General features: G+C 47.3%; 1 protein-coding gene across 5 annotated transcripts in view; it reads left to right on the top strand.

The window, feature by feature from the left end:
* Window positions 1–14,879, top strand: part of MICAL3 (microtubule associated monooxygenase, calponin and LIM domain containing 3) — a 232,827-nt gene extending 217,948 nt beyond the window's left edge. For 4 of the 5 annotated variants that reach the window (XM_081129907.1, XM_081129909.1, XM_081129904.1 and 1 more), the window contains 3 exons: window positions 8,807–8,906; window positions 9,055–9,128; window positions 9,221–14,879. In XM_081129907.1, coding sequence (XP_080986033.1) covers window positions 8,807–8,906; window positions 9,055–9,128; window positions 9,221–9,405 — 359 coding nt within the window. In that variant the 3' untranslated portion in view covers window positions 9,406–14,879. Of the gene's footprint in view, window positions 1–6,322; window positions 6,389–8,806; window positions 8,907–9,054; window positions 9,129–9,220 lie in introns of all 5 variants that reach the window. The other variant, XM_081129906.1, reaches the window with a different exon arrangement.
* Window positions 14,880–22,391: the final 7,512 nt, after the last annotated feature.

Genomic DNA, 22,391 nt, shown 5'->3' with positions numbered 1-22,391 from the left:
AAACCATTAAAAGGGCAGAATGAGCCTTGGGCCAGAAAGGAAGGGTACCCAAGTGACCTCATCCCTTTTCATCTTCCCAAGACAGTGGGCAGGCTCCCCACCCTACCCAGTCAGCACATTTTGTTGCACCAGAGCAAATGGATGATTGGAAATCTTTACATAAAAACCATATCTCCTCTGAATAACTTTCAATTAAAAATATACAGGGTGGGAGGAAAGGAAGCTTAAAGTTGTTTATATGGAAAATAATACAATAGTTAATAATAATGCAAGAATAAACTCTGTGTTTCATGTACTCACAACTGTAAACCTACTTTTGTTCACCCTGTATATACCTAATTACTAGTTTTCAAAGACTTTACCTCTTGATTGGTCTCCAAAGGAAATTGAAAGAACACGGATGGTTTAGAAATGTAGCATAAAGGACTAGAAAGTGGTCTTTTATTGTTGCTGGTGAATTGGGGTGGGAGACACAGAGGGGCCCCCACAAGCCTGCTTGCTTCCCTCCCTTCTGGGTATTCCTGTTCTGTTTGCTTCCTTTAATTTGATGTTGGTAGATTTTGGCTTGTCTTTTTGGACAATTCAGAAAATTTAAAATCCTTGATATTTCCCAGCATTCTTCTTTGTACATGTATGTACACATGTGAATGTACACATGTATATGTATGTACACACATGTGTTGGATCTCAATTCTTATATGTTGGGTTTTTTGTATGTGGTTTTGGTGTTGTTGTTTTTGCCTTCATTTTTCTAGAGATCTATTCTGTACTAAGTTTTATAACACAAGGCATCCCCCTAGTCCTGTCATATGTATGTAGACTGGGCCTGTTGGGCCACAGACCTTCCACACTATCATGATGCCAGCTTACCACTCTGCAGCTTTGCAACCAGCCAACTTGACTCCCTCGTAGGGCCACAGTGTTTGTCATTGCCCTTGGGTTTGGGACTGGGCACCTCAGTCTTACAGACAATACAAAGGCTACCTCATGTCAGGCATGGCACTTATTGATACTGAGAAAATCAGTTTTCTGGGTTGTAGAGTCAGAACACTTCAGTGTAATCTTAGTCAACAAAATATTTGTTTAATCTTCCCTTGCTTCAGGCTGTATGTAACCTGAACAACAGACAGGAAAATCAGGCCCAGCTGGTGTGGCTCAGTTGGTTAAGCAGTTGTCCCATGCACCTAGAAGTCACTGGTTCAATTCCTGGTCAGGGCACATGCCCAGGTTGTGGCCCGATCCCCAGCAGGAGGGGTGCAGGAGGCAGCCAATCGATGTTTCTCTCCCATTGATATTTCTATCTCTCTCCCCCTCTCCCTTCCTCTCTCTGAAATCAATAAAAACATATTTTTTTAATGATTTGCTTTATTAAAAAAAGAAAGGAAAATCAGTCCCTTGTACCTGAACCACCAAGAAATTCTCCCAGCCCTGGACATGTGGCTTTCTGCCAGTTTATTCTGGTTGATTGAGCTTGGAATGAAAGGTAACTTCCCTGATGTTTCTTAGGGACTAAATTCTGGTAGTATCTGTAGGTTGAATTGGATAAAAAGGTATTGCTGCAATGTTGGGTGAGTTATCAGTAAATACAGCCAAAAACAGTGTGAGAAATGGAAGTTTGCCCCAGCAAGATGAGGCCTGCAGACAGCTACCCACAAAGACTAGCCAGGGCTCCTAGCAGGAAAGTGGAGCCTCGAAATGCAACTGAAAAGTAAGCATGCCTCTTGCCTACCTGTGGTACCTTGGAGGCCAAGAGGAAGTCAAAATAAAAAAGAATCCCTTCCTATATGCAGGATTTTCCAAAAGTGTAACTGGAAGGAAAGTAATTAACCCTGGGGTGCTTTACAGATTTTTGTGCATGAAACAGGCTGTGGCGTATCAACAGGGAAGGTGTGGCAATTCTGAGCCTATAAAAGGATGATACTGTGTGATGTTCGTGAGTTGATTATTTGGAATTCTGTATTTTCATGTGGAAATACAGTTATAAATGGTGGCTCAGCTCATAAAAAGCCCATTTTCCTCATAATATTTCTAGCATACAGTACTAGGCCCTAACATTCTAGGTCATAGCCATTGTTTTGGGTTTTTTTTTTTCTTTTTTCAGAGAGAATGGAGGGTTGAGGGATGGAGAGAGAGAGAAACATTGTGAGAGACACATGGATTGGTTGCCTCTCACACACACACACACACACACAACTAGGGCCAGGGATCGAATCTGCAACCCAGGTATGTGCCCTTGACCGGGAATCGAACCCATGACCCTTCAGTGCATGGGCTGGTGCTCCAGCCACTTAGCCATGCTGGCCAGGGCCATAACCAGTGTTTCCATGGGAAAGTGCAGCATTCTAGGCTGGGGCTTCTGGGACCTAGCTCTCTCCCTGTCAGGCCCCTCCACATGCTATACCAGGCACTGGCTGTAGAGCCCCTCCATCTTGAACCTGTGGTTACAGCCCCTTTGTCCAACATCAGAGGTACTCAGACGTTTCTTGTATAATTTATTAGTCCTTAAAATAAGCCCATTATCTTTATAAGGTATTTCTAATTGTCTTTTATTTAGCACCAATATAAAAGTCAACTGATTAAATATAACCAGGCAGAATTGAATGATTGATTGGAGATGCAGACCTCAAGCTGACTCCCATCACAACCCATGCTGTCCCTGGTGGACACTGGCCTGTGACTGGAGCTAGGCCTTTGTCTAGGCCCATCCAGCTTTATAATCCCATCCTCACCTCTCCTTGTGAGAAACATGCCAAACCCTTCTCTGCCCCAGGCCTGTGCGGACCTGGGAATTTTGACAACCAAAACAACTAAAGTCAAGTTGGCTTTGTGTACATTACAGATGAACATCCACACTCAGTGTCCTGAGGGTGGGTTGGCTGGTTTGTGTTTTTGTGGGGGGTTTTCAGCTAGCCTAACATTTGTTAGCTGATAGGGTGGGAGGGGAGGGTGCAGTGCTTTGGGGTGAAGTGTCTTGGACAAAGCCTTCATGAGGAAGTCAGAGGAAGATGGAAATATAGAAAAGACGAGTATATAAAAGGGGGAGTTGCCATAGGATTGTTTGCTTTTCCCAACTGCCAACTACTCCACAGCTCTGGGCCACACAAGAGGCAGGGCCTGGAGTGAAGTGTCTAGCAGGTCAGAGGCAAAGTGGTAGTGTGGAGAGCACCCCCAACTTAGGAAGGCAAGATCTGGACTCAGATCCTAGCTTCACTGTATCCCCAGTCAGGTCATTCATCCTCTTGGCCTCTACAAAGACTGGAGGAAAAGGTGACAATACCACCCTTCCAGGCCTGGCATTCTGAGTAGGATCTGTGTGTAACTGCTTCCAGTAGCTGCCTGTTGTTAGATTTACCTAGAGCCTTTGTTGGCCCTTTAAAGAGGACAAACTCTTAGTTCAGCATGGGAAAGGAAGATCCAGATGTTAGTCAGGTAGTGCCACATTTAACTTCTTTGAGCCTTAGATCCCCCATTTCAAACTAGAGATACTAATGGCCATCCAGGTGGCCACCAACGTAAGGATCAATGAAATAATACATGTGAGAGTGTTTTGAAATGATAAAACACTATCTTTGCTTATTGCATGCATCACTGGAATATAATGAAACATGCCTTACTATATGACGATATTCTTCTGCTCTTCAAAATTCACCTGTTACCTGCGCCCAGAGGTCAAAGTGAGTGGGTACTAAAGAGTTGCTGATGGTGGTCACATTTCAAAAGGAAGTACTATGTCAGGAAAAAATCAGTTTGCTGCCAAGGTAAAAGATGGAGCAGGTGAGCTTGCAGAGTGTTGAGGAATGCAGAGCAGTAAGGATAAGAGTGTAGAGCTGCTGGTAAAAGGCCTCTGACCAGACAGAACCAAGTCCCAGGGTTGCTCAAAAGTGATGACAAGCCCAGAGGATGCACAGGTGGTTTGAGAGGTTATAAATTTGGTGGCTGTTACAAAGAGACAGAACCTAGCATTTAAAAATTTTTTTAACTTCTATTTGCCATGAGCTTTACTATATCTTTGCCTTTAGAACTAATGGACCAAATCCTTTATATCTCACGCCTTCAAAAAAGGCAAACAAATGTCACTCAAAATCAGACCCTCTGTGCTTCCTTTGCACACTCACTTCAGGGCTGAGTCTGGGTAGGACTCCCTTTATTTGACTGATGTTTCCAGTCAGTTTTCCCTCCTCGATTTCTTCTTTTTAAAACAATATTTATTGGGTGTGTTTTCTGACTATTCAAATAGTATACATTACGGAAATTTCAGAGCATGCAGAAAAGTCTGAAGAAGAAAGTCATAACCATGCAGTGTGAGTTCACTCAGCTCCCTTCTGGCCATTTCACATCCTGCCCTCCGCCCCTTGTTGAGAATGTTTTCTTCTTTTTAAACACTTACTTAAACCTGATGCCCCCTTTTCTAATTTCATTTCCTAATTTCTGTTCTGAATATTCTGTTACCACAAATGTCTTCCATATTGGAAAGGGTGTATGAGGATGTGGTCTACTATATAAAAGAAGCTAAAAGCTCTATTTTGTGATTACCAGAAAGTAGAAACACATTATTAAATATACATGCAGGTACATACTTCCTTATTTTGGTGTGCATTGGTTGTGTATCATGTCACTTTGCCTTGCGAATGGATATGGACACTGTCCACTCTGTACCACAGCCTGTCTGGGGTGCCATCCATCCCAGGAAGTGGCACAGAGTATTCACTGACATTGTATTTCATGGGATTTATCCAGGTATTCTAAGTACCAACACAGACTGTACATTTTTGTAACAAAAAAGGTTGAATGTCAACCAATTATAAAGAAGTGTGTTTTTTAAGAAAGGAACAGTTCCCCCTACCCCAGCACATCAGCTGGTCACGGTCATGTCTGTTAAGAACACTGGATGTAATCAGCATTTCATACACACATGCACACACAGTCTCTGACTTTAGTTTTGAAGTTTTACCAGAAACCAGATTCATTGCATAGCACAAAGCACTATGGAGATCACTGTGAGGGGCTTAAAGGAAAGAAAACATGGTACCTGCATTTATTCAACTGCAATGCAGGACACCTCTCAGCCTTCTTTGACTAAAAAGGGTTACTTCTTACCCCTGTTCTAATTGTAAAGCCACCCACTCACCTGTGCACGCATGCTCACACACACACACACACACACACACACACACACACACACACACACACACTGGAATCCCTGAGGTGTCTGCTGAGGAGGGTGTTCCTTGTCTGCAGTGTGCTCTGTGGTTCTTTGATGATCCCTGTGAGCTCCTCCTCTTCCTCGAGTCACCATCAGGTCTCTAAGTCTCAAAGGTGTCTCTCTGCACACTATCTTCTCTCAGTCCCCTGTCCACAGCTCTTATCAGTAGTGTTACTGTGGGTGTTTAAGCACATTCTGTCAGCACCCCTTTTGGTCTTACAGTCCAAAGTGTGACAGCCTTCCCCCAGCTATGGCATTGTATCCCTCTGTGCAGATGGAAGGGACGGAAGAAAAGGGGGTGGTTGGCTCTCCCTGGCCCGGGGGTTGGGGTTGGTGTGTAGCAAAACGGACTGGTGGAAGTTGCCTCTGTGTGGACATGCTGTCCCCACACATCTAGCTTAGCGTTCAAAGCATTGCAGGTGTCAGAGCACTGGCAGCCCATCACAAGAATGGGTGCTACCTCCATAGACTCAGCTGCTTTCTGTGGGCATGGCAACCCAGCAGTCACAAACTCCTCTTTACCCCTTAGACTTATCCAAGCTTAGTTTTACCTGGAGCGTATGTCTGTGAATAAGGGTGCAGGTTTGGTTGGTTGCCTGAGGTAATCACCTGTAAACCTAGAAGCAGTTTTAACCACGTGGTCCACAGAGGTAGGCAGATCTATCTAGGGCCTTTGGGAATTTTTGAGGAGAGAACCCAAAACTCAAAAGGCCACTGTATGGTAATACCCAGTGTCACCCCCCTCCCTGTGGGGACTAGAGGAAGAAGGAGACGCCCACCATCAGGAAGGGAGCGTGTGCGTGTGCATTCCTTTTCTTAGCCACACACCCACATCAGGGCTCGACCACCCATGCCTGGGTCTGCTCTTACTCAGTTTCTGTGCCAAAAAAAAGGACTTAATTCATTTGTAGACTTTGTTTCCCTTTTTTCTGCTTTTCCGCTTCTTGTATTTTTTTTCTTTTCCTCCTGTTACTCCTTTCTCACTTTTATGCTTTTTGTCCTCTGCTTGTTTTTCATTTCGCCATCTCCCTGTCCCTCTTCACTTCCAAACTCTTCCTTCTCTTCCTTTTTGTCTTTCTCCTTCTCCTCTTCCTCTCCCTTGTTTGGTCCTTTTTGAAGTTGAGCCCAGTGGCGGGACTCCACGGCGTAGACCTCTCTCCTTCTGCCCTTGCTGTGTCCAGGAAGGTAACGTAACTCCCCAACCTCATCCCCACTGCCTCTCAGGCCATAGCAACACTAGTTAAAGAGGGACTCACACCCCAGCTGTCTCTCTTTCTTTGACACTTGATAGCCCTGTTACAAAACTTCCTGAGTATGTGGCAGTTTCTTACAAGGTACAGTATCCCTTTGACTGTCTCAGGGGAGGACTGGGGTATGGAGTGAAGCCAGCGGGCCTCCAGGGCAGGCCTCCCGGCTGCAGCAGAGTCCCGCGATATTGCACCACCATTTGTGGTTGGGTCTTTCAGTTGCAAATCCAGCAGATAGAGGGGCCAGGTTCACAGGTGAGGAACCTCCCGCCTGTGTGGCAACAATTTGTATTGGTGGAGTCGAGGAATACTGTCCTTACAAAGACTGGTCTATACAAATGCCTCTGAGTTCTTTTCCCAAACAACCACTAAAAACAAACTTCTCTACCCTGTGTCTTGCTGAGTGTGTGTGATTTTTTTTTTAAGTTTGTCTGATTTGAAGTCTTTTGTGGTGATAAGACTGTCATTGAAAAGGCATGTGGGAAGGGGAAGGGGGAGTGTGGTCATGACTAACCCTTGCTAACCTCTTCCTCTGCTCTCCATGGTGCTCACATTTGACTTTCACCCACTCCACCATATACTTTTGCTCATTGGCTGTGAACAATCTCTACCAAAGCTCATGAGTGGTGTTTGGATGTCTCCCCATGGAATTTTGGGGAGGTGGGAAGGAGGGAGAGACTTCCTAGTGCATTTACAGCTTGCCACACTGGATAGCTTGCATGCTTCAGGGCTCCATCTCCCATGGCCATGTGGGCACACTGTGCAGAGACGCTCAGAAAGGAATGCATGGAACTGAGCTGTAGGCTGCTTTAACAGCCAAAGAACCAAGTCTATTGGGTTGGGTGAGAAGAGCTTTGGGCCCCAGACACTCCGGCACGCACTCCACAGTAGCAGGATCAGCCAGTCAGAAGGGAGCTTCCATCCTTCAGAGTAGGACTTGGGCAGGACTTCACCTTGGGAGCCAAGCTGCATGTGCACCGCACAGTGCATTCATTAACCCCTGCTTGTATGAACGTGATTCATTTCTGCCTCTCCAGAGTGTGGCCCCATTGAAAGACTAACTGGCTTGGGCCTCATGTGTGTCAAGCAAACAACATTGCAGAGAGTTGTCTTTGAACAGTGTGCAAGGAAGTCAAGTGTAAAGAGTATAGGAAAACCATGAGCAAGAAGCTTGGTACATGAGAGCCAACCCCCCCCACCAAGGGCATACTCCATATGTGTCTAGGCCTGGTCTTCACGGGATAGAACGTCCAACCAAGTGACTCAGAAAGTGGGAAGCACTTTGAAAGATTTCTCAGTCTAACGCCTCTTCACCTGGGGCCCGTGGATGGATTTCAGGAATCCCGTGAACACCCTGGAGTTCTGTATGAAGTTGCTGGATGTATATACTGTACATGCATTTTTTTCTAAGAAGAGAGTCCCTAGCTTTCCTGAGATTCTCAAAATGGTTTGTAATGCAAAAATATTGAAGAACCACTGACATAGTCTGTCATTTGCCTTCAGGCAGGACCACACTATGGCTTTTTTGTGCTCCAAGGAAAAGGAGTTTTCCCTCTTTGAGTAATTTGATTCCTTGGAAAATTTTTCCATCCATCCTCCTGCTGCAGTTAAGCCCAGTGGGGTCGGGTTGCTCCTGGTGGAGGTCTAGGTCTCAGCATGCGGTGGTACAGGGTAGCCTGAGTTAGGCAGGCACCAGCCCGGACACTGCTGCTGGGGTTGGGTCAGAGTGAGCATGCCACCTCATTTAGTCTCTAGGATCTGCTGTTGTTTCTCTGCCCTCAGTGAGAAACCTGCTAGTCTTTTTGAGATATAGTTCATATCCCCTGCAGGATCCATTGGAAGGATATTTGGTCAGGATAAAAGAAATGGTGAGGCCCCAAAGGGGTAGTGCCCAGAAAGAGCTGAGTTAATCAGTGTGACTTAAAAGGAAGCCAAGTGTGGTGTATAAATTCACGTTTGCCTCGGTCATTAGGCTGGTTTCCTCAGAGCAGGCCTACTACATAGAAAGTACCAAGTAAATATTAAATGAATGAATGAAAGAAAGAAAAAAGGAAGGCAAAGCACTTAATACCAAAGGTAAATCACTGAGCAGGAGAGGTCCAAACAAGTGGTGACCAGGTTACTGAGGGGTGAGGGCCGGGCCTGGGAAGGACAAATGCAAAGTGCAGGCTCCATTAGGCCCTGGGGGTGAGCGTGGCACTCCCTCCTGGGCGGCAGGCAAACTCTGGACCTGGCTTGGGAACGTTCCGGCAGCATCTTGCTCTGCTCTCTTTGCACATTTGCCCCAGTGTGATGACTCCTGCTGGCCAGGTAGACAGCAAGCCCTTCATGTGCCTGACATGCCTTCTCTCTGCAGGCATGGGCAAGAAGGATGACCCCAAGCTGATGCAGGAGTGGTTCAGGCTGGTGCAAGAAAAGAATGCCATGGTGCGCTACGAGTCGGAGCTGATGATCTTGTGAGTGAGTGGCCTCAGGCTGGGGACCCAGCTAAGGGGGAATGTGAATTCAGTGCCTATCATGGCAGGAACACAGCTCCTTTAGGGAGTAAGGAGATATGGTCCCCTAGTCACTGTTGCTTGTCTCCCTCCTTCCCTCCCTTCCCAGTGCCCGGGAGCTAGAACTGGAAGACCGGCAGAGCCGACTACAGCAGGAACTCCGGGAGCGAATGGCAGTGGAAGGTAAAAGGGGGAACAAGGCTAAGCTTGCACATGGGAAGGCTGGGTGTGGGCCTCCTGGCCCTACAGACCTAATGTCTTCTGCTACTGCTCAGATCACCTTAAGACCGAGGAGGAGTTGTCAGAGGAGAAGAAGATCCTGAACGAGATGCTGGAGGTGGTAGAGCAGAGAGACGCCCTCGTGGCCTTGCTAGAGGAGCAGCGGCTCCGGGAGAAAGAGGAAGACAAGGACCTGGAGGCTGTCATGCTATCAAAGGGCTTCAGCCTGAACTGGTCCTGAGCTCCCACCCACGCTCAGCTAGCTGGTCTGTGGAATCTGCCTGACCTGCTGGGCTCTCCCAAACCACCTGGGTCCAAGATCTCAGAAGGCCTGGCACCTCCTGGGAGTTTGCACTCAAATGTCCACGTGCCTCTTGAAAAGCAGGCCAAGTGTCCGTGCTGTGGGGAACCCCAGGTGAAGATGATTATCTGCAACAGCTCTGTCTCCTTGAAAAGACTTGCCCTGACTTCCCACTGCAGGGAGTGAAGACCATGGAGTGCAGAGTTATAATGTGGGGAAAGAAAGGCCTGCATGTTCCCTGAAGACTCTCAGTGACCAGCGCCCCTTCTTGTGTAGGCACGTGTGATGAGAGAAGGAAGCTGAATCCCCTCTGTCAAAACCACAGCTGCCAGAGTGCACCCCACAGAGAGGAAGGGGCAACTGTCTTCATGCTCCCTGAAGTGTACCACCAAAGAAACAAAGGAGCCACCGAAGAAAACCACTTGTGAACTAAGATAAGGAGGGGGCCGTGGCCAGTCAGAGTGATGCCTACCCTGCATCGCTGGGAAGCTGAAGGGCCCTGGTTTCTGAGTTCATTATGCACATAAGGAGGATCCAGGAGGGTCTGCTCCCCAGCTCCATACCACACACTGGACTCCACTTGGCCGAATGCCCCAGGCCTCTCTGACTATGGAATGAGGGCTGTGTATTGCTGCATTTTGCTTTTAATTCACAACCATTTTAACACTGGAAAATACTGACTTTGAGAGACAGGGGTGAGGCTCTACGTTCCAAGCCCCCAGTTGACAGACAGGCATTGACTGTTCAGTGCTTCAGTCGGGGCAGGAGTAATCCTCCTTGGTGTTTTTCCTGCGTTTGCACATGAAATGAAGCTGACAATCTGGCAAGGCACTCAGCCGCTTCAGACTCTTTTTGTCAATTAACTTATTTTTTTAATACTTGAAAAAAAAACAACACTTCATTTTTATATCTTTACTAGAGACACTGATCACCTGGCATCTGGTGTGGGAATGACAGAGGTGTCCAAACCAGCCTGACTGAACGCTTGCTGCATCCATCTGTTCATTAGCCAGCCTTCTTTATAGTGTTACCACGCTGGCATCAGAAAGCAGCTGAGACTCTTGTAGGGGTCCCTGCTCACAGTTCATCTGTCCCCTCCTGTACTTTGTGTCTGGATCCACCTCCTTCACCTGGCACTCTGTTCTCACTCTGGCACCAGACTTTATGTCTACACCACCTACTTGTCAAGGAAACACGTCAGCACTGTTTGAGGCCAGACCAGCAGGCACAGATTCCATTTGTCTCTCCCTGTGGGAATCCTGGCTCTGCAGAACCCATTTTTTTCAACTTTGGTATCAGGGTTTGTCACCTCCTGTAGCACACATATTAAAGAAAGTTGGGGGTAGGCCCTCTTCCAGGCTGACTGAGACAGTGCCTGGTGGGACCTTGCAACCCATCTGATTAGGATTCCCTCAGCCCAGCCTCAGATCCAAGCAGATAAACATGCAGGTGGGGCCACAGGTATTGGGGTTTATGTTGGTCTCCAAACAGATAACAGCTCCAGCCCAGACCTCCACAGTTCCTGGATCTTTGTGGGGAGACAAGGGGTGATAAGCACCATGCAACTAGCTCCTTGAGCCAAACTGCTTATTTCTTACAGCGTAGCCACTGTCTAAGGAATCCTGGTGGGGCACCATTTGTCCATCCACAGAATTAGCTCATGGTGAGCCCAAGGAGGAGGCCCACCAGTGCCAGGCCAGTCTGCGAGGGTCCTCTAGCCAACTCCTGTGCAGAGGGGCCAGTGTAGAGAGAACAGAGGCCTGGCAACTCTTCAAGGCCACCTGAGGGCAGGACAGATCAGGTGTCTGTGCTGACCTTGGAACTTCCATGGGAAACCACACTGTGCCTCAACTTGAACATCTGTTCTCACTACAAAGGAGCAAAGAACCTGTCTTCTTCACTTTGTCCCAAAGCTGCCATCTCCCTCATATGGAAATCCAGGAGTTGTGCTGCTGGTAGCCACCACAGCTCTGACTTCTTCACTTCCTGTTTGCAGATGAGGCAGGCAGAGTCTCTGTTTTTATTCTCTTTTCTTAAAAGGGGGAGAGAAGGGTGTTCTAGATTCCATCTTTAAACCCCAACCTTCCAATAAAATTGGACTTGGGACAGGACCTTTATTGCCTGTGTGGCCTTTTCCCTAACCCTCCACCTCTTAAAGGCCGCCACGCCCCTGGAGAGCTGCCTCCCTCCCTTGTAGCTCCTGTTAACTCCAGGACAGGGAAGCAGTTTACAAAGTGACTGGAAGGCATGCGGCCAGAGTGATCTTGTCTAAGTGGCCTAATGTAGGAGGGGCAGGAGATGTTACTACCTGCCCCTTGCTGCCAATACTGCATCCTTTGAAAACACACACTGCTTCCTTCAGTTACCAGAAAGGGGCTGAAGACTTTGTAGAGAAGCTTTAAAAATCCACAAGCCTGTAAAATGTTCCCCAGCACTGCCTTCCCAAACTTTTTTTAAAGCTCCTGTTTTATAACCACTAGTTTGCAGTTTATTTAGTACCCTGGGTGAAATGCTTCATGAAATGTTTTCCAACTCTGGAAATGCATGCAGCTCCAGGCAGGTTTTCTTCTCAAGAATTAAGTCCCCTTGAAGGCAGGGGGTACAGGATATATATTTATCTGAAACCCCTGAGGTCGGGTGAGCCCAAACACAGGGCCAACTCAGTGGGCACTGGGCTCAGCATCACCTAGGGCAGCAGCAGGCACCACCAGCCCAGAGTCTGGGTCACCTGTAGTGGGGCTGACCAACAGCAATGGGAGATTCTAACCCTGCTCATATGACATATTTGGGCCTTAGCCCCCAGGAGCCATTCTCCAGCTTCTTTTGACCAGCAGTGATAGACTATTCTTTTAAAAGAAATTTTTCAGTGAGGCAGGAAGTGGAGAGAATTTAAAGAAAAAAAAATTCTAAGGTGGTAACAACTGAGCTACAAAGGGGAATCTTATGCGCAATAAAAGTTTTAAAAGGAATACACAGTGTATTTCTTAAGTCAGTGTACTGGACTTGGCAATGAGCCAGGATGCATTTCCAGGTCTACCACCTGCCTTTTTATGCAAGTCATTTTATGTCTAAGGTATGTGTGGATGTGTACAAGGTTGTTTAAAGAAGATAACTTTTTTTTTTAGTTTGTGCTTTTTTTAATTATCCTGGCTCAGCCATGAACTGTTATCACTTGAGAAAATGTCTGAAGCAACCCAATGTGGTAAGAAGCTGCTCTTCAAAACCAAACCCCAGTATTTTCTCATGAAAAGAAGCATGTCCTAGAGATTCTCTGAGTCAGAGTGAACCTGTGTCCTGGCAGCCTTCCTTACAAGTGCTGCTTCCAGGCCTGCTGGGCGCTGGCCTTTGACAATAGCCGACCTGGGAGCCAGTGCTGTGGAGTCTGCAGCCTCCAGGCCTCATCATTCAGATGTGTGAATATCCCTGAGTATATTCTGTGCACAGGGCCTTGAAGAGAGCTGACATAACCCTTCTTTAGAGTGGAAACATCCCTGAGAGACTGAAGGAAATAATCCCAACTCTCGTCTCTTTGCTACAAGAAGCCTCCTGGGCTGCTTTTCCAAATGGAGGCACGGTCCAGCTCTCTCCCCCTCCCGTAGTGTGTTGATCCATCAGGAGTACAGAGCTAATCCCTAAGGCACGATACTTCCCTCAGAAACAGTAACAAGGGAGAAAAAAAGGCAATAGATGGGTGGAAGTGAGCCTTGCCCAGCCTGGAGGTCAGCCTTAGAAGCTGGTTCCCACAGCCTTCTGACTTTATTTCCAGCTATTCCAGAAGGAAGAAGAGCCTCGCTGACACAGATGTGGACATCTCAGGTAGAGACAAGAGAGCCAGTGTGAGTGAATGTACTGTGGCCCTTGATTGCTAAAAGGAAAGATGGACCTCAGTGCATTCCTGTTGGGAAAGAAGAGGAGTTTGGAAGTCACCTGAGCTGATGCCAATTACCTTTTGTTCCTCAGAGGGGCTCCCTTTGATTGGAGCTGAAAGAAGGCAGGATTTGGCAGCAGTTCACAGCAACCCCAGGTGGCAGGAAATGGTGATTGTGGTTTTAGGCAGGCAACCAGAAAGGAAGGCTGCTGGAGCCCCAGGGAATGGCCCATTAGAAGCACTGCCTCCTTTCTATCCAAGAAACCACCATGTCTGATGGCTTCAAAATCCCTCCTGATCCCTGAATCCTCATGGTCCCTTCTTAGAAATCTGAGTGAAAAAATTATAAACGAAGAGAATATGCTATTTTATTTCACTTTATGAGCTGGCCAGACTTGCCCACTTAAGGAGACCCCTCCTTTTTTCTGTTACTGCTCAGAAGATCCCCAGCCATGCTCAGTTGAGAAGGGTAAGAAATCATCCTCTTAGGTGGGTTATGTTCCACTGAAAACGCATCGAACCAAGAAGCCTGGTAGACTAGGTGCCTGGGGTCACAGAGGCACTCCCAGACAGCCTATTGCTGCTGAACTTCACTAGGTAGCATTTTGTGCCAGCCTCACTTCTTGTGTCCTCTGCCCTAAGATCTTCATGCAGCTGGGCTTAAATGGGAAAGTTGGAGTCCCAACTCCTGTGGGTAGGTCATGTGTGCTGGCTGCCTCTGCCTGAGTAGCCACCTGTTACCAGGACAGACATGGAAGAGGAGACAGCGTCCTATGACATACATATGCACACACACACACTCCCTTCACTCCCAGCATGGCCTTTCTGGACCAGAGTATGCTTCAGTCCTAAAGTAGGCTGGACTTCAGCCTTTGGCCCCAAGTGGGGCCAGCTGTGCTGGTGGCCCAGACACCAGAGCTAGGCAGGATCCAAGTTAAGTATCTTCCTGCCACCGTAAACGGCCTGGTCCTGGAAGGCTACAGCCATATTGACTGATCTCCAGGGTAGGCAGGCGGTGCATGGCACATCCCCCCTGGGCCCAGGAGAAGAGACCTTCAGAGTGCCAGTGTGGAGGAGGAGCTGACTCACACAGTTCCTGTGAAATGAGGGCGAGGTTGCTGGTGTCTGTCCACACGTGAGAGGGCAGTAGGGGTATGAGACATGAAACTTGTCCCTCCCCTTCCCAACTTCAGAGGCAGCCTTAGGCATATCACTCAACTAGTCAGTGCCTCCCTCCCTGTCTCACCTGGCGCTGGTAACCATCCCGCAGGATTGGAGGAGGGCAGTCCATTAAGGAGCCTGCAACCGAGGCACGTGCCCTTGGCCAAAACTGAACCCAGGACCCTTCAGTCTGCGGGCCAGCATTCTAACCACTGAGCCAAACCTCCAGGGGTCTTCATGACTTAGAGTCATTGGAGCAAAGCAAAGAGGGAAACAAACAGAAAGTACCTTTCTTCAGTTGTGTGTGGTGGGGTGCACACCATTTACCTGCCAGCTGTTCACACTCATGTGGCCAACAACCAAAATAAAGTCAGTCATTATTTTATTTCTTCTGTAGAAGTGGATCATTTTTCCCCTCAATGAGCAAATTCACAGCCTCAGTGGTTTTAGGATATGCCCTCAAACTGAGGGCTGGAGGGGGCCTGCCTTCCTTGAGGCTCCAGCGCACCAGGACCACCTGCCCACCCAGGCCAGTGACAGGGCCACGCAGTTGGCCCCCAGCAGGGCATGTTCCTGGGGTGGGGAGTGAAACAGCTGTGTTCCCTCTGCTCCTTCTCTCCTACTCACTATCTTCTTTGTTGGTTTGTTTGGGTTTGAAGGGGGCCACTGCTAGGTAGTAAGAATTCTCCTTCCCTTAACACTATATACACAGACCTGGGAGATATTGCAGGTTTGGTTCCAGACCACCATAATAAGTAATAAAGCCAGTATCACAATAAAGCAAGTCGTAATCTTTTTGCTGGTCTTGCCTTCAGTTTGTAAAAAACACAATAAAGTGAAGTGCAATAAAATGAGGTGTGCATGTATATATCTTGACTGGAAAACAGCAGACAGAAAAATCATCTTCCCCAAGCTTTTTGCCCATCAGAGGACAGCCCCTCTCCACCAGTATGTCCACTTGCTTTAAGCCAGGGACAGGGAATGTCTGGCCCAACCTGCGGAATCATTTGGTCTGGCCCTGCCAAGGCAGCCGCAAAAACATCTATGTGAGAGAGGCACATTGATTGGGGCCCAGGATCGAGCCTGCAACCAATTGTATTGAATTTATCGAAATTCAATAAATCTGGGAGCTTTTTTCATAGCTAATTTTAAGTTGATAATTTTGTATGGCCCGTGAATGATGTTATAAATATCCAAATGGCCCTTGGCTGAAAAAAGGTTCCCCACCCCTGCTGTAGAGCATAAATAAGTGACTTTTAAAACAAATTTATAGTTACTATGTCCTCAGCTGGAGATCTTTCAGCCTTAAAGTTCAGGCTGGGTTGGGGAAAGGGAAGCCAACAGGACTTCGACAACCACTGAGATGTCTGCCTCTCCATCTGTGATGGAGCAGGTGTTCCTTGTTTCCTTTTACTAAACCAATTTTCAGTCCTGAGTTGTCCTCACACGTGAACGCGTTAGGCATCTGGATTTCAGATTTCCAGTAACCTCCATTCTCTCCAAGCTCAGCCTTAAACACAAATGAATGTAAACAGGGACTCCAGACAGAGCTGTCACCAAGCCCTCCTGACAGTGTTATGGGCCACACGCAGGGCTGTGCAGGTGTTTGGGGCTGTGGATCCAGGCCTAGGTTCAGTTTCCCTGCAAGCTTGGGTTTGGGCATGAGTATGACCTGGGCCAGGGCCAGCCTGGAAAGGCCAGGTCATACCAGGAGTTCAGGGAAGCCCAGCACTGTTCCCCTAAAATCAGCTCACACCTAGGCCTGAAACAGCCTATGAGGAGACTGTGAAGGGACCCAGGCCTGAAAAGAAGGGAAAGATTTGAATTTTGCTAAAAAACAGTAAGCTTTGCCCTTGAGGTTGGGACAGGAAAAGACAGGTGTGAGACCTCCCCAGGACCAGAAGAGGAAAGCTCAGCTGGGAAGGAGCACAGGCAATAAATAGGAAAGGAACCCAGCCCTCTCTGACTGGGTACCAGTGACTCAGAGGAAGGTGGGTATAGTAGTTCTATTGAGCTGCCATAGCAAAGTACCACAGACCCGATGGCTTAACCAACAGAAATCTATTTTCTCACAGTTCTGGAGGCCCAGAAGTCCAAGATGAAGGGTTGTCCGGGTTGGTTTCCTCTGAGGCCTCTCTCCTTGGCTTGTAGATAGCCGCCTTCTCCCTGTATCGAAACATGGTCTTTTCTCTGTGGGTGTCCGAGCCCCAATCTCCTCTTCCCTCAAGGACAATAGATTGGATTAGGGCCCCACCCTAATGACTTCATTTAATCTTAATTACCTCTTTAAAGGCCCTGTCTCCAAAAACAGACACATTCTGAGAGACTGAGGGTTAGAGCTTCAACATATGAATTGGGGGGGGGACACAATTCAGCCCATAACAATGAGCTTAGAACCAATCTTTTAGAAAAGAGGTTCCTTAAAGATGTTTTTGAAAATGCCAGCCTGTTTCTGCTGCAATAAAGGAAACTTAGGAAGGGGGATGCGGTTTCACAGGAGGAGCAGTGCAGGCAGCAGAAACGATGAGAAACCTCAGGGAAAAGTGAAACTGTCAGATTCTGACTTTGCTCAGACAGCTACACCCTCTCAGTCAAAATCTCCCTGGGTCTGTGTCCATTTTTTTGGTTGTTGCTGGTTTTTTAAATATGCCTTTATTGATTTCAGGGAGAGGAAGGGAGAGGGAGAGAGATAGAAACATCAGTGATGAGTCATTGATCCGCTGCCTCCTGCACACCCCCCACTGGGGATCCAGCCCGCAACCGGGCATGTGCCCTGACTGGGAATTAAATGGGGATCTCCTGCATGGTAGGATGCTCAACCGCTGAGCCACGCTGGCCAGGCTGTGTCCAGTTTTCATTACTAAAAACATTATTCTCGTTTATTTATTTATGTATTTATTTCATTTTTTAATTAAGATTATTTTTACATATAGTAAAATTCACCTTTTAGTGTGGAGTTCTGTGAGAGTTCTTATACTTTTGACAAAAGTATATAGTTGTGTAACTGTTGTAGGCTGTGGGAAGGGCACCAGGTGTTAGACTGGTGAGGTCACACTGGACCTGGGTTCAGCAACCTCGGTACTGAGTTCTGACTAGGAAAGAATTCAGAGCCAAGACTCCAACTATAAGGGAACATTTATGTGGTAAATTATAGAGGTAGAAGAAGTAACTCCTTGACAAAATGAGCTTAGGAAACAAGTTATAGAGGTAAAGGAAGGAGCCTTGGAGCTTGGGAATGAGGAAGCTGATGGTAACTCACCTGGGGGAGGGGGAGGGGGAGGAAAAGGTGGTGGTGTGCTCCCAGTAGGGAGAGTGCTCTGGGTCCTCGTCCTAAGGGCTTTAAGGGAGGAGATTTTAGGGGATGTCCCAGGGGAAGATCTCAATAGACTTCAGCAGATTTCCAGGTTGTCCTTTCAGGGTTGGGTCTCCACTGATTGACTGGTCAGCTCCAGGGCAGGTCATTTGCCAGGGCAGCTGGTCCTGAGATCAGCCATGGAGTCGCTGGTCCGGTTTTGCTGCTTTTCTGGACCTGGAGCTGAAATACAACTGAGGCCTCGGTGTCATTTCTAGGGAGGAAAGGTCAGGGGGTCCAAACCACATGAGCAGTGTGATACGCTAGGGGAGGAAAGGTCACCCTTCAGCAAGGTCCCACCCTACAATTGTCTGTTGCTAGGCACCTGGGGCTTTCCACCCTGGTGATATTCTGTACCTGGCCCATTGTCCTTGCTCTACTCACGTCTGTCTAACTGCCTACAACATAACCACCAGCACCATCAGGATATAGACAAATTACATCACCCCCAGAATTCCCCTCTGTTCCTCTATAGTCGCACCTCCTACCAATCTGTGGCAGCCACTGATCTGTTTTCTGACCCTATAGTCTTGCAAGAAGCATCCTTCTCTCTAAATTTACAAACAGTGCTGACAGACTGTAAAGCCCAAAGCATAGTAAAAGCAGCAAATTAGAACTTGGGGATTGGATTTTGGAGAAGCTACCCTGACTGTGAGAAGTCTCTGTGAGAGACTTGCAAGAAGCTAGTTAGGAGTACAAAGAATTAGGGGCCGAGTGGCATAAGCCCCACCCAGTATAACAGGGTCAGTGGCTCCACACTGTTTAAGATAAAATCCCAAAGGCCTCACCCAGGCTCTCCAAGCCTCCCTGCCAACACTTTGTGTCCTCCGGCCCTCACCGATGCTGCACCAGCTACATTTACCTTCTTCCTGCCTTGGGACACTTGCAGTAGATGTCCCCTGTGTCCAGAATGCTCTTCCTCTATTGTCATGTGTGGTCCCTTTTGACTTTAGCCATCAGTTTAGAGATCACCTTCTCAGGTGACCCAGTCTGAGTAGCCACCAAATCACTCACCCTCACTGTGCCCTTTAGCCTTCTGCACAGCAACCCGACACCACTTGATGTTTTTCTTGTCCTCACATTCATTCCATTTGTTGAGCACCCATGAGTACCAGGCACTGTATTAGACACCAAGGCAAGAGCATGAATAAAACAAGTTACTGTCCTCCTTGTAGAGATTACTTTCCAGGGAGGGGCAATAGTTCAGCACAAAGAAATAATTATAGAATGTTTCAGTTTGTGCTGTGTGCTGTGGAGGAAAAAAAGCAGGCCCAGAAAAACATCCAGGCTGTTGGGCTGAAGCAGAATAATAAGGGGACAGTGGTAGGAACTGAGCTGAGGTAGGCTGCACATATGTAGGACTTTGTAGGTTAGTGGAAAACCTTGGGAAACCACAGAGAATTTTAGAGTTACAGCATCTGACCTTTTGTAAAAGAAAAAATATAGGGAGCCAAGGTAGAAATGAGGGGACCTGTTTGCTATTGCAACAGCAAAGGGAGGTCATAGTGCACAGGGTGAACCAACAGGGAATGTGAAGCAGCTGGGATGAAGCTATTCTGCTGGTGGAAGTCTGGAATGATACAACCACTTGGGGAAACTGGCAGTTTCTAATAAAGTTAGACATTTCCCAACCCTATGACCCATCAGTTCTACTCTTAGGTATTACACTCAAGAGAAGTGCAAACGTGTCCACAAAAAGTTTTGCAGGACAATGTGCAAGGCAGCATTATTGTAACCTTGTATCTGCCATATTTGGGGCCGCATGGACTGATGAGCAGACGTGCACTTAGGGAGACAGGAACAGTGGTGCTGCCCAGAGCCACAGTTTTCTTTCACAGCATGGGTCCATATTTGTAATTATGACACTGAGGCATGGAAAAATGAAATGATATTCAGAGTCCTATTTCAGAACACAAAGAAGTATGTCATCCATCATTCAAAGCTGAGCAATCAGAAGTGGTGAGAGCAGAAGGAGAGCCGAGTGGTGTCAAGGTTGGAAGGATTACATTACATGCATTGGTTAGAAGTTAAACTCCTCCTGACACAACATGCAGTGGCAGCCTAGGGACAGTACTAGCAGCACACTTATGGTTCTATATGTGCTTAAGGAACTAGAGTATGGGTGCCAGAAGTGACTTATAGCTTATATGGGCCTATGCTGCCCAAGTGAGGAGTGTTTGTCCTGGGCAACCATAAAGCTCTCCTGCCCCTCCAATTCTTCTCACTCTTCCTTTGCAGGATGGAGTGTTGAGCTGAGACCACTGACTGGTCATTTATTTTCTGATCTCAGGCATCCTAATTAGTGTTGTCCCCTTCACACTGTGAACCCTGAGAAAGAAGACACCTACTAAGAAGGGCTCAGTTGGTTGGAGCATTGTCTTGTACAACAAAAAGGTTGCAGGTTCAGTCCCCCATCAGGGCACATACAGCAGGCAACCGATCAATGTTTCTCTCACATTGATGTCTCTCTCTCTCTTTTCCCCCTTCCTCTCTCTTTCTAAAAATCAATAAAAACATATCCTCAGGTGAGGATTTTTTAAAAAGTAAAATATCTCAAAAAAATTTTTAAAAGAAGGAGAAGGGCTCCTGGTGGCTAACTGGGCTCAAATTTAAACAAACAAACCAAACAAAAACAAAAGAGCCTAGCAGGGTTTTTCACACAGGGGCCTCTCACACAAACTGCACTTCAAGGAGAAGCCTGCAATGTGTTTCTGCCATCTGCATCAGCCCCTGTAAAAGAGTTCAACCAATAGGACTCAGACTTTCCCCAGTCAGAACTGCACAACTCTGACCAACCAGAGCAGCTCTGTTCTGACCAATCAGGACAGTGCCTTTCGGCCCAATCAAACTGAGAATTTGGAGTCTTCACTTGCAGGACAGACCAATCAGGGACCAGAAGTGAGGACTTCTGTCCTATAAGCCAGCTTCCCTCTGGCTCTGAGAGCACACTTTCCCTTTGCACCTGAGACAAGGCTGTGTCTCCTTGACTGAGCTGAACCACCAAAGATATCTTGATGGAGAAGAGTTAAGCCAACCAGCACAGGCCAAAGCAGACTGGTGTGCAGCAGAGCTGCCTGGCCAAAGAGAGTCCTGGACCAAGGGGTGTCTCACAGTGGTGCCTTTTTCACAGCTGTGTTGTATCACAATTGAGCTGTCCCACAACTGTGCTGTTTTGTTTTCTTTTTATTTATATATTGGCTGGTTGATTTTAGTGAGAAAGAGATAGGAAGAAAGAAATATTGATGTGGGAGAGATACATCCAATTGGTTGACTCCTGCATGTGCCCCAACTGGGCCAGAGATCATACCTGCAACCTAGGTACATGCCCTTGACTAGGAATCGAACCTGAGACCCTTTGGTCCATGGGCTGATGCTCTAACCACTGAGCAACATGGGCCAAGACACAGAGACATTTATTTTAAAATATTATTTGCTATTTATACTTTAACCACTTGGATATGTAACTGATAAAGAAATCAACTTGAAATATAGATAACACTGCCTAAATTTAACAAATGATTCCATTATGTGGTTTTTATTATAATAGTTGTTATTCACTGTAAAATTAGTGCCCCAGTCAGTCATTTAAGAAAAATTGGAGGTGACTTAGGTAAACACGGTACCTGGAACCTCCCACAACCATATCAAAATTACAACTAAACTACAAAACAACCATTATTGAGAACCATCTGAAATCTAGCTGAACAGAAGTCCTATAACTAAGAATATAAAGAAGAAGCCACATTGAGACTGGTGGGAAGGGCAGAGACATGGAACAGGCTGGTCCCACAGCCATGTATGGCAGTTAAAAATTGGGAGGGAGCCCGGCCTGTGTGACTCAGTGGTTGAGCATGACCTATGATCCAGGAGATCTCGGTTCGATTCCCGGTCAGGGTACACGCCCGTGTTGCAGGCTCACTCCTCAGTAGGGGGCATGCAGAAGGCAGCTGATCAATGACTCTCATATTGATGTTTCTATCCCTCTTTCTTCCCCTCCCTTTCTCTCTCTGAAGTCAATAAAGATTTTTTATTTTTTTTCAATTGGGAAGGATATCTCGGCAACAGATGTCCCGCCTGAGGAGTGAGTGGTCCCAGCTCCACACCTGACACCCCCAGACCAGGGTTCCAGTGCTGGGAAGAGAAGTCCCCATAACTTCTGGCTGTGAAAACCAGTGGGGATTGTGGCTGAGCGAAACGAAGGGCTGCTGGAGTTCCATGTGTTCCTCTAAAGGGCCCACACACAAACTCACGTGGCATCACTTGCTCTGACCTCCGGTACTGGGGCAGCAGCTTGAAAGATGCCAGGGACATACATGGAGAAATTGAGTTGTTTGGCATCAGGGTGAGAGCTGGAGGGGCAGCTTTCTCCCAGACAAAAGTGCTGGCAGAGGCTATTGTTCCCTTCCTAAGCCCACCCCCCACAGAGGCAGGAGGCGGACACCATACCTGAGTCTCCATCAACCTGGCTGACACACTTTACCTCACCCTGGTGATTCCCTGAGATCTCATTTCACCCAGCTTTCAGGCCTACCCAACCACTTTCCA

Source organism: Miniopterus schreibersii (assembly GCF_964146895.1).
Source record: "Miniopterus schreibersii genome assembly, chromosome: 2".
NCBI lineage: Eukaryota > Metazoa > Chordata > Mammalia > Chiroptera > Miniopteridae > Miniopterus > Miniopterus schreibersii.
The sequence above is the reverse complement of the archived record's forward strand: the minus strand, read 5'-3'. Positions and strand labels throughout refer to the sequence as shown.